Consider the following 12,272-nt stretch of genomic DNA (forward strand, 5'->3'; position numbering starts at 1 on the left):
CGGTTTTCAAAAACGGTAGCCAAAAGTTCGAGTGTAACTTTGGCAGTGTGACAAGTAGCACCGTCCTGTTGAAACCAAATGTCGTCCATGTCATCCTCTTCAATTTTTCGAAACAACTCGTTGAGCATGTCACGGTAACGCTTGCCATTTACTGTAACCGCGGAAGAAGAAGAAGACTCGCCACTTTGGAAATAGGTTTTCAATATTTCCCAATTTTGTTCAAGCGTATAGCGTCCCATTTCGTAAATATCAAACCTTTAAGTAAGTTATGAACACATTTGACATGTCATTTGTGTTACCATTCTCAAAAAAATAGGTGGTTTAAAAAGCAAACGCTATATGGCCCACCCTGTATTAGCTGCGCTACGATTTAACAAACCGCACACATTTTCACCTCTAGCTCGTCGTTATATCTGATGCATACAGACCATTTTCTATTCGTACTGTACCCAGTTTTCTTTCCAATATTCTAAATTGTGTAATTGTATCTGCTTTCAGTGCCCAGGTTTCACATCCATATGTATGTTGCCACAGGTTTTATATATTTTGATTCTCGTTCTTCTACTCAAGAACTTGCTTTTTAACAGTTTAACGTGGGCGAAATATTCTTTGATCGCACCCTGCACACGGTCTTGGATACCAATCGCTGTATGATCCGTTCTACTGAGAAGAAGCCTTAGATATTTAATTAGATCCACGCTTTCAAATGTATGATCGCCAATTGATCGGGCGCCGTAGCAAAATAGGTTGGTGCGTGACTACCATTCGTGAGTGCGTAGATTCGAATATCCGTGCATGAAACAGCAAGATAAAAAAGTTTCTCTAATAGCGGTCGCCTCTCGACAGGCAATGGCAAACCTCCGATTGTATTTCTGCCATAAAAAAGCTCCTCATAAAAAACTATTACACGTTCGGAGTCTGCTTAAAAATGCAGATCACTCGATTTGTGGAACAACATCAAGACGCACGCCACAAATAGGAGGAGGAGCTCGGCCAAACACCCAGAAAGGGTGTACGTGCCAATTATATAATATATATATGATCAAGTCACCGCCAAAGCCACATATTTGCGAAGCTTTGTTAAATATAGTTTCTGATGGTTCAACCTTTTTAATTATATAGTCTAGGACCAGACTTAACACAATTGTAGAAAACGCGTCTCCCTGCTTTACTCCTGTTTCAACTCTGCATAAATCAGACGCTTTACCTTGTAAGTGCACTAATATTACAATAGTTCTAGTATTTACCCACCAGATTATCTCAAGTTAAACAACATGAATTAAAAACATTAAAGTGAAATCAAATAAAGACTATTTATAAATCAAAATTTTAATTGATCCAATTTCGGTGCGATTCAAGTTGCCTCTCAAGTGGGGGCACATTGCGTTGAGTAAGCTGAGAAAGTAATTAAGTTAAAGAAAAAACCTACCAATCTACTTGTGAACCGAACATCACTCAATTAGAGATAATTTTAAGTTGTTATACCGTCGTTGTGTCTGTTGATAGCAACTGAGATATGGGGGTAAATATTGGAACGGAGTACTCAAGAACAATGAACTTTGGAACAAAAAAAATGTTTCCTCTAGACAAAAGATATTGTTGTTCCTCAAACGGAGGAATACTTATATAGTTTTAAGCCGCCTCCGGACTGTAGAAATTTTTTCTATGAGGAACTTTACTGTTAAAATGTAAATGCCGTAGATATGATGAAAAATGTAAAAAGACCACCTCGAAGTTCGGCCAACAATTTTTTTGTACTCAGGGGGTGCGGTGAGCTTTTTTCGGTAAGGTTTTCTGCATGGAAGAAAAAAAGCAAAACTACGTGGCATAGACTTTTTACAGTGAACGCAAACGCTATTGAGCCCAAATAATTCATCGAATAAGGTGTTGTGCACAATCGCCAAATGTGACTGCGAAAATTGAAAAAAGAGAAGCTAACGATGTATTAGAGCAGTATATTTTCCGCAGCATTTTATTTGAAAGTTTCGTGCATATTCGGTCAATACTTTGAGCAATTAAAAGCATGTACGCTACATATGCCGTTTCACTCTATTTATATTAAATTTGGTATTTTAGACTCGTGTATGTATGAGTGAAACTAAAGGGTGGTGAAATTTCAAGGGCCGATGTTGAATGTGAACCACACCTAAACGTCAACGACGCCGTTGGACTTCTTTCTTTTGGGTTATTTGAAAGAAAAGGTGTACGTCAATAAGCCAGCAACAATTCAAAAGCTAAAGGATGAGATAATTCCGCACATTAACGGCATAGAACCTCAATATGCCTCAGCGTCATCGAAAATTTGGACCATCGGATGGAGGTGTGCCACCAAGGCCGCGGCGGCCATTTGCCCGATATTTTGTTCCATACGTAATTGAGTCATACCAATATTATCATAATAAAGAAAAATGACACTTTCTTAAAAAATTGTATTTTATTCAAAATCAACACCGAGCCTTGAAACTTAACCACCCTTTACATAAACGAATATGTGTATTTATATAAATATTTAAAAGTGTACTAATTTTTTGCTATCGCTTTTATTTCTAAGTTTTAGTTGTGCAATTTTATTCTTGAATTATGCGTATAATTTTTATTTTATTTTTCTTTATTTTCTATTTTTCGTTGCATTTTCATCACAATGACGCTGACGACAACTCTAACTACAATCTCAATACCAACAACTGCCTTACATAACATTACAATCATCATCAACTTTACTATAATTGCATTTCATTCAACTTCATTTCGCGAACATCATCCCATTCATCCTTTCATGCACTCTTTATGCAATAAAAACAATAACAACATTATCACCACTGCCACCAATCACCAACATATCATCTACGACCGGCAGTTTCAGGACCATTGCCACGAGACACGCCAACGCAGCCTGTCGGTGGGCAGCGAAGCTTGCTGGCATAATCGACATTCACAACAACAACAACAACAGCAGCAACAAGGAAAACTGGAACAACTGCAACCGCCGCAGCAGCAGCAGCAATTAGGTGACGTTGTCGACGGCGTTCAACTACGTAACCCGCACAAGAATACCGCTGCCTCCTCAAATGTTTTGGCGCAAAGGCAACGCAATTCCGCTGAATGTTGGAAGACCGCACTGAATCGCAACGACTTGATGAGCATAATACGGGAAAGCATGGAGAAGAACCGTTTGTGTTTTCAGATGAGCGGGTAAGCACTGGGTGCTGGGCGGGTGGCAAATATTTGTATTATTTATATACTTACACACACAAGCACAAGCCTGCTAAACCCAAGTGCACACAAGCATGCATTTATACATGCACATGTCTCTACATGCAAAACTGTGCTCAGTAGAAAGTAAATGCAGGAAAAAAACAAAAGCTATAAAACGAACAAAAAGCAATCATAATTTTTCAATTTTTTATTTCTGGTTTCGATTCGCTGATTTTGTATTCAAAAGGACGTACAATAGAGAACAAAGGAAAATACTTGTTTTGTACCTAATGAACACTTTAATCGCTGATTTGCATTTACGATTTTTATGCATTTTATTTTTATTTTCTAATGATTTCTTTAATTCACCCACTTTTTAATATTCGCTATTCGTTGTTGTAAAATATCTGCATATAAACATAGTCGTTTAATCAATAATTTAATGGTGCATGCATTTTCTGTAAAGTAAAAAAAAAACGCTGTGAAGTTTGGCAACGTTGCAGTGGGAAATTTAGTTATTATATGGAAGGAAAATTTCATTCATCCTTTATCTTAAGACCTTTCATGGAACTCTTTAATTGTTCAGTTGCTTAGATGGTCTGCCTCTAACACTGTGTTATCTGGAAATTTGTAAATTCGCTAGGTACCTCATATTTTATATGAGTTACCGTTATGCATACATGGAAAGATAATGGAATACTTCCTCCAAACGCATCCCTGGTTGGTAATCAAAAGGCTTTAAATCACAACAAGTGGAATTGTGTGAACATTAATTACCTGCTCGTAACCCTTTTCACGCCACCGCAAACACACACACACATACATATCCATACTCAGTTTTGTTCTGCTCTTATTGGCACTTCCAGAAAACCTCAAGCAAATGTGAGTCCCATAAGGCAACCACAACATCAACATCAACAGCTTCACAGTCAGCAGCCGCAGCAACAGCAACAGCAGCAGCAGCAGCAACAACACCAGAACCAGCAACGTCAGCGCTCAAATACAGTGTCGAAAATACCGACCTTAATTACGAACCACAGCAATGCCATTATCAACCACAGCAGCAGTTGCATTATGCCCAACAACAGCAATAACAACAACAATCATCACAGCCCAAGCCACAACAACAGCAACAGCAGCAGCCACAGTCACAGCAGCAATCACACGAACAACAACAGCAGCGAAATAAATTTGCACGACATCAGCACTACAAACAACAGCAACAACACCATTCAATATCACCCTCAGCCACATATACCCATCTACCACCAACAAATGGCCATTAATCCCGCTGTACTAGCTGCCCAAAGTGGCATGCAACATGGCCACCACAACAAAATGAATTTGTGCGGCTACGATTCCTTTTTACATGCAACCATTTGCGGTGGCGGTACAAGTCACTCTCCACCACCGGGTAGCACTGGCCCAACGGCTGTAGCCACACTTGTGCCACAAATTGTCAGTCTTAATCAGCCCACGCAACACAGTAGCAGCAACAATGCAAACCAGCAACAACTAATCGCAACGGTACAACCCATAATGACAGCAGTTCCTAGCAGCAACAGCACGCCCGCAAAGGTTTTCCTCAACTCCACCACGCATCAGATCAAAACGAGCAAAATACTTCGCAGCGGCTCATATTCACAACAACAAGCGCATCAAAGCATCACCGCACACAATTCACCACAATACCACGGCTATCAGCGGCTTTCCTCATCTAATACACATCACAGTGGCGGCCACCACCACCATCATCAAAGCCAACAGCAACTACAGCAGCAATGCGCGAATAAACTGGCCATCTTAAATCTCTCCAGTGTACAATTGGAACGCTCGCCCGCCGTTGATCACATCGAAAAATGGATGAAGAACAATACCGCCAAGCATCAGCGCAAGGACGGGGCCGCGAAATATGCGGATAACTCGCTTTATGCCAAGTTGAGCGAGAAGCTGCAAGAGAGCGCCTTGAATACTCAACAACACAATCATCGCGAAAATATGCAGCGCCGCAAACACAAAACAGCGCATAAAGTGCGCTCGGCGCCGCTTGTGCAAAAATTGGCAACAGCGCAGCAGCAGCAGCAACTAAAGAATACGTACGCCGCAAATGGCATACATTCAAGTAGTTCTAATACGAGCATTGGAAACTATACAGCACTCATACCAATACACGGCGATCCGACGGAGTGTGAGAATCTCATTGCGCCGACCACAACCGATGATGAGGCGGTGAATGAAGCGCCAACTGCGGAGGTGTTTTTAGCGCGCAAATCCGAATCTGCAGTGAAAGTGACGAATACAGCGAATCCAGTAATGAATGGCGCTGCCGAAGCGAATAAAGAAAACAACGTAACGACCGCCAAACTAGTGGATTTAAGCGATGACACAGAGTTGGCGGGCATTGAAGCCCATGAGCAGGAGGTGACAATACGTGTAAGCGATACAGCTGAAGCGAACGAGGTGGACGAAGAGGAGCGCGAGGAAGATGAAGAGGAGGAGGAGGTAGAGACGGAAGGGAGCGGTGGCGGTAATGCGAGTGCGGCCAACACGAGTAGTGGCGCTTCGTCACTGATACACCGTTACGTGCACGAGCACATCCATCATCACTACCATCACTTTGAGGAAAAAGACGAATAGAAAACAAATAATACTAGAAAAAAATAAAATTGTAAGAATATAGGGTACTATTATGAGATTAGGTTCAGTAAAAGGACTAGTGGTAGACTAAAATTGTACGAGTATAGGGACTTTATTACAAGTATTTAAAGAAAAAAACAAAAATAATATTCAACAGAATTTAAGTGTTGCTTAGCTGTAGTGATATGCAATTAAGTTTATTTAGCGAATTACTCCCAGCTGTTTTGCAAGCCTTGCTGTGTTTTACAAAGCTTGAATGCCTAAAAGTATGCTACAAATGTTATGCTTATGCAGTTAATAAAACAAAATAGTGAAAATTCAAAGAGAAAAGCGGCCAGGGAGCGCCAACTTAAGAATGATTTTAATAAATTCCAAATGTTCCAAAAAAGTAAAAGTGGTAATATAATAAAAATGAAAATATAGAATTTCGGTGGAAAATTTTCAGGTAGCGAAAATACCTACTATGTATGTATGCAAGGGAATAAAATATCAGAAAGCAGAAGGTTATAATTTTTAGTATCAAACAAATTTCATTTTCCATACTCCGGTATTGTTATCCGAACATGAAAGGCCTACATATCCGCGCAAGCATATCAAATTGCCGCACTAATTAAATGCACACAAACTTACAGGCGAGAATAGCAGAATTCGTAATGAATTATAATATTTTCAAAATCACTTAATTTTTGTTGTTATAGAAAGAATAAAATAATATGAAAATTTGCAAAAGGAAACATTACATAGTATACGCACTTTGAATCTAGAAAATACGGTTTTTAAAAATAAAATAAAAAAGCACTAATTGGCAAAACTGATGAGCTCCAATGCGGGCCGCTAACATTTTATTTTTTGACGTTTTTGTTTTTTTTTGAATTTTATTTTCTAAGCTTAATTTTCGGATGTTTACTTCGATTTAAAAATAATAATATTACATTGACGCTTTGATGAGCGCTGTTTGGTTTTTTTATCTCTGGGCCTCTTCTTTCGCCAAGCATTAGCCAGTGGCGATTAGAGGAAGCAACTGGTATGAATGAACATATCTTGGTAACACTGGAACATAGCTGCCTAAAATTACATTTGTTTGTAAGGCAGTGAGTTATATCAATTTAATGAGAGGTAATCATACTCGCTAGCGGCGAATCTTGCTCAATAACTTTTTTGTTGCTGTCACATACCAATTTTTTGTCAAGTGAGCCGAGCAGAGAAATAGCGAGCAGAGAAGTGGCGAATAGAAGACACCTTTTTCACTTTTTTAAACTTATTTTTTAAACTTAATTTCTCGAATCTATGTTTCGACTTTTTGAAAAAAATTAAATTAACTACCAATAGTCGGTAGCTTCTGCACGGGGAGCTTTTAAATTTAATCTAAAAATAAAAAAAAAAAAATTATTTAGAAATAAAATAAACTTTAAAAATTAATATTTAAAAATAATTTAATTTTTAATTAAATTTTTTTTTTAATTAATTTTTTTTATTTTTAAATTAAATATTTTATTTGAAATTTTTTTTTTTTTTTTCATATTCTATTTAAAAATTTTATTTTATAAACTTTCGATTAAGAATTGAAAACTTTCAACCTTAATTTTAGGAAATACATTTCACCATTTTAAGAAATAAAACTTATTTGCAGTATTGAAGGAACTCCAGTCGCAGCGTTTATAGTTTTCACGATTTTTTTTATAAATTTTATTTTTGAATTACCTGATTTTTTTTTAATAAATAGATTAGCGCTCGTCCGCGGAATTTTGTATTAAAAAAATCCGTTTTTAATTTTTTAAATGTGCATTTGTAAATAAAAAGTAATTAGTAGGAGAGCTTCTTTTCGTGGTTTTTATAAAAAATGTATATTTTCTAATAAAAAAAAAACTGAACTCTAATTGACTAAATTAATAAGCTTCGGTTAGAGCCGTTTGCATTTAATATTTTTTATTTATATTTTTGCACTTAGTTTTTCAATTGTGCTTTTTTAATAAAACATTATTTTAATTGGCAATATTTGTAAGTTTCAATACGCGGCTTCTGAGTTTTTAAAGACTTTTTGTTTTAAAATTTTATTTTATAAACTTATTTCTTAGAGTTTACTTAGATTATTTTAAATAGATCAAAATAAGTTAAATGGAAGATTCGCTCTCTGGTGCCTGCTTTTTTATTACATTTTTTATAAAAATTTTTTAACTTTTTTTTTCAAGCTAATTCCTCAGTAGCGGGTTAGGTTTTTTTAATAAAAAATTTAAATTAAGCGGCAGCATTGGAGTTCTATCTGTGGCGCTTACCTTTTAGAAACAATTTTTTAATTTCATTTTTATTAGTTCTTCAAATATTTTAGAATTCATTTATATGATTTATATTATTTAATATATAAATTTTTAACAAAGAAAAAGCTAATTACCTAAAAATATCTGCGAAGCTTATTGTGAATTGAATTTCCCCAATTGCGAGCATTGGTCAAAAGCAAATACTACAATATTCACTTGCAGTATTTCAAGAGAGGCATTTGACGGCTGCTTACAAACATAACAAAAATATATGTAGATTAAAGTAAATAAAACTACTCTATTAATTGTTGTTTATTGCAAAAAGTGGGGAACTAAGGTGAAGTCGCTGTAATTATTTAAATAACTAAATATGTATATTGAACTATGTACCGTTGTGTATGATTGATGGAATTTACAGAATTTATTGCAGCATTGAAAAGTGTGTAAATGCTACTACAACCCATATACACATAAAAAATACAAAAACAAAAAAACAACAAATCATAAATAAAATAATTTATTTGAACGAATTGGGCACAAACTGAATGCTTAATGCATTGAAGCTAACACTCACACACATATATGTATGTATGTACATGTGCATGTATGTGAACACACCAGAAAGCTGTTTAAATACGAATGTAAATTGCTGTAATACTAAAATTGTATAAATTATAAACTATTTATTTAAAGAAACTATTTAAAATAAATGTGCAAAGTTACTGTAAAAGCCATTGTTGCTTACGAAAGAGAAAAATAAACACAAATACATATTTATAATTCATACACAAATTTATATAGACAAATACATATTCTGCATTCACATAAGAACCACTTAGCTAAAATTGATAAATGCTTGAATTGAAAACAAATCGCAAATTAATTAATTCAAACTCATTAGAAAACCTGCATAAACTATGCCAGATGATTTATCGCTCATTTACTGCAAGAGTCTTATAATCCAAAAAAGAAAAATAAAAAAATTTAAGAAAAACTTCGAAGTTTTCAATTTACTATGCGTCGCTAAGCAAAAGTAAGAACATATTTTCAACTAATGAGACACTGTTAAGAGATATGGGCTTGAATTTTTTACACAGCACAGAAGAAGAGCGTGCAGTCTTTTCTGCATACTTATGAAAAATATTTGTTTTTGTTTTTGCATAATGCCACTATTGAAGTAAATGAGCGATAATAAATCTTAAAAAGAAATTATTTCCTGTTTGCAAATTAGATGCATCCATTTATTAAAAAAAAATTTGTTTGCACATTTCATTATTACAAACATTTAAATTGCTCGCATAGTATATATACATACATATGTATACGCATATTCAAGTTTTACCTAATATTAAGTCTCATTTCCACCATCGATTCCACCAACCAACTCGTAGTTTTCATGAATAGCAAATTTTTCTTTATACAGTAATGAAATTATAGTTTTATATGAATTTTAGAGTCTATATACCTATACATATATACATATGAATAGGTTCAGTACAGTTGCTTCTACGTACATAAGTTCAATTCTGTTAATATAGTTTTTCTTCAAACACATAGAAAAAGACTGATTTCCATTAATCAATTTATTGACAAAACGACAAATTTTTAAATATGTACGAATGGAAATACATACATACATACATACAATAAATTATTGAATGAATTGTGAAAAATTACTAAACAATGATGTTTTATTTTTTAAACACTAAATAATAATGAACCCCACGATTGAACTCCTAGCGTCTGCTTAACGTACGGATAATTTTTGTTTACGTACAGTGTCGAGGCTCAAAACTGTTCAGCTACATAAAAAATGCATCACCTAACATTAGAGCGGACCACGGCAGTCGGTTCTACATAAGTAACCAAACGACCCAAGGATGGCCACCTCAGCAGCATTCCTCGTATATGCACGGGGAATGTTTATGCTGCTACAACAACAGCAACCATCGTTAATCATTTATTGCGATCGAATATCTGGAGGGCAAACAATTCACTTTGGCGGCCTTCATAGATATAGAAGGAGACTTTTAATAAGGTTAGGGGTCAGTCAATTGTCACCGCGTTAGACAGACTCGAGGTGGAAATACATATCTGTCTCGGGATCTCGACCTTACTTTGCTGCAGGAAAGTTAATGCGGTGGCAGGAGGGGCTAAAGTCACTAGATTTGTGCGCAGGGAGACGCCGCAGGGTGATTCCTTCTCCTCTCCTTTGGCTAGTTGCTTTTAACGAATTTCTGAATAAGTTAAATAAGTGTGGGGTTAAGGTAGTAGCATACGCCGATGACTTAGCCCTAATGATATCGGGACCGTTTCCCTTAGTCATGGCTGAAATCTTGGAAAGCTGCCGGTTGCGGCCTCAGAGTCAACTCTGACAAAATGGAGCTGGTGCTATTTACCAGAAAGTATAAACCTCCGCGGCCGCCGTAGCCGAATGGGTTGGTGCGTGACTACCATTCGGAATTCACAGAGAGGACGTAGGCTCAAATCTCGGTGAAACACCAAAATTAAAAAAAAAGAAAAACATTTTTCTAATAGCGGTCGCCCCTCGGCAGGCAATGGCAAACCTCCCAGCGTATTTCTGCCATGAAAAAGGTCCTCATAAAAATATCTGCCGTTCGGAGTCGGCTTAAAAGTGTAGGTCCCTCCATTTGCGGAACAACATCAAGACGCACACCACAAATAGGAGGAAGAGCTCGGCCAAACACCCAAAAAGGGTCTACGAGCCAATTATATATATATAATGTATATAAACCCCCACAAACAACCACGTTTTCCTGCTTTCATCGGAAGTTAGGTATCTTGACTCCAAACTCCATTGGAAAGTACACATTGAAAATCGGATAAAGAAGACCAATATAGCTTTCTACTCCTGCAAAATCTAAGTTTAGCAAAAAATGCGAACTCAAACCACAGGTCGTGCTTTTTTCCGCAAACTGGAGTTTGAGGTTGAGGGTCGTGGCCAAAGCTGACACCTCTGTATTCACTGACGACTCCAAGATGGAATCGGGATCCGGAACACGAGTTTTCTCTAAATCAGCCAATTTATCTGTTTCCTTGAACCTGTCAAATACTGCCAGTGTTTTTCAGGCCAAAGTATTTGCGATCCTGCGGAAATGCAATATGTTTAGGGAAAGTAGGAGCGAGAGAGACTGTAACATTAGCAGAAAAGATGGAGCTCCATTTCTTCATGTGATATTTTGAAAAAATTTAGCCCAGTAGAATATACGGGGGACTCAAAAAGTCCTAGGGACTCAACCCCATTCAATTTCCAAACTCTTATAGCTACGAGTCGTTGGACGATCGGCACACACGCGTAAGGCTAGGTTTACCATTTCAGAAGCTGTAAGGACCTTTGTAGTAAAAATAAACTAAAAATTAGCCATTTGTATGCTACTTTTATAATTGAAACCAAATTTACACTGATTTCGAATGAATGTGGTAGTAATCAAAAAACACAAGCATAGCTTTTTTTGCCTTCACTTTTGGAAAGTCAGACCGGAAAACGATCGCAAATCGAAGCGTACTGCTGTAACCGGATGCTCAGCTCCTTTATCCACACTTTGGTTCCTTTCCATATGTGCTGAGCTTGGACGACCAGCAGAGCAATTGCTAGCAAAAACCAAAAAACCAGCTGCAATATTTTACCAGAACCCAGATAACTTCAATAATTTCTCTTCTTCCCTCGATTTATTAGGTTGGGGAATAAGTTCGTAGCGTTTTTACCAAAGACTTTTATTTTAACAAAAAACAATAATTATATCAATAAGTTAATCAATTAATCAATTGCTGTTTACAACCTCTTCTCACCTCATGACCGATTTGTTAATGCCAAAAATCGCCTAGTCTGCTCAACGAAGTTTTTGAGCCTGTTTTTAAGGACCTCTTTTTTATCGAAGTTAACATGAAGGACTTTCACATGGTTTGACAGGGAGAGGAACCGATTACCAGTCGGTGCAAGGTCCGAAGAATATGGCGGGCGCTGAAGGACTTCCCATTCGAGCTTTTGGCGTGCGGCTTTGACGACTTGTGCAACATGGGACCCGTGACATTCGGTACAAAAAGCGCTCATATCGCGTGTTGCTCGATGGTGGGCGAGATGCTGAGAAGCGATTTGAAGGCGACTTTCTTTGTTTTTTTCGTTGAGCTCGTGAGGCACCCAGGCTCCCAATTTACGCTAAATCT

At 36.9% G+C, this 12,272-nt stretch overlaps 1 protein-coding gene across 1 annotated transcript in view; it reads left to right on the forward strand.

The window, feature by feature from the left end:
* LOC128861983 (protein naked cuticle) overlaps window positions 1-7,210 on the forward strand; it is a 29,286-nt gene extending 22,076 nt beyond the window's left edge. Inside the window, exons 4-5 of the mRNA XM_054100358.1 lie at window positions 2,858-3,192; window positions 4,062-7,210. Of these exons, the coding sequence (XP_053956333.1) occupies window positions 2,858-3,192; window positions 4,062-5,832 (2,106 nt within the window). The 3' untranslated portion in view covers window positions 5,833-7,210. The remainder of the gene's footprint in view (window positions 1-2,857; window positions 3,193-4,061) is intronic.
* Window positions 7,211-12,272: the final 5,062 nt, after the last annotated feature.

This window comes from Anastrepha ludens, chromosome 4 (genome assembly GCF_028408465.1).
Source record: "Anastrepha ludens isolate Willacy chromosome 4, idAnaLude1.1, whole genome shotgun sequence".
Classification (NCBI taxonomy): domain Eukaryota; kingdom Metazoa; phylum Arthropoda; class Insecta; order Diptera; family Tephritidae; genus Anastrepha; species Anastrepha ludens.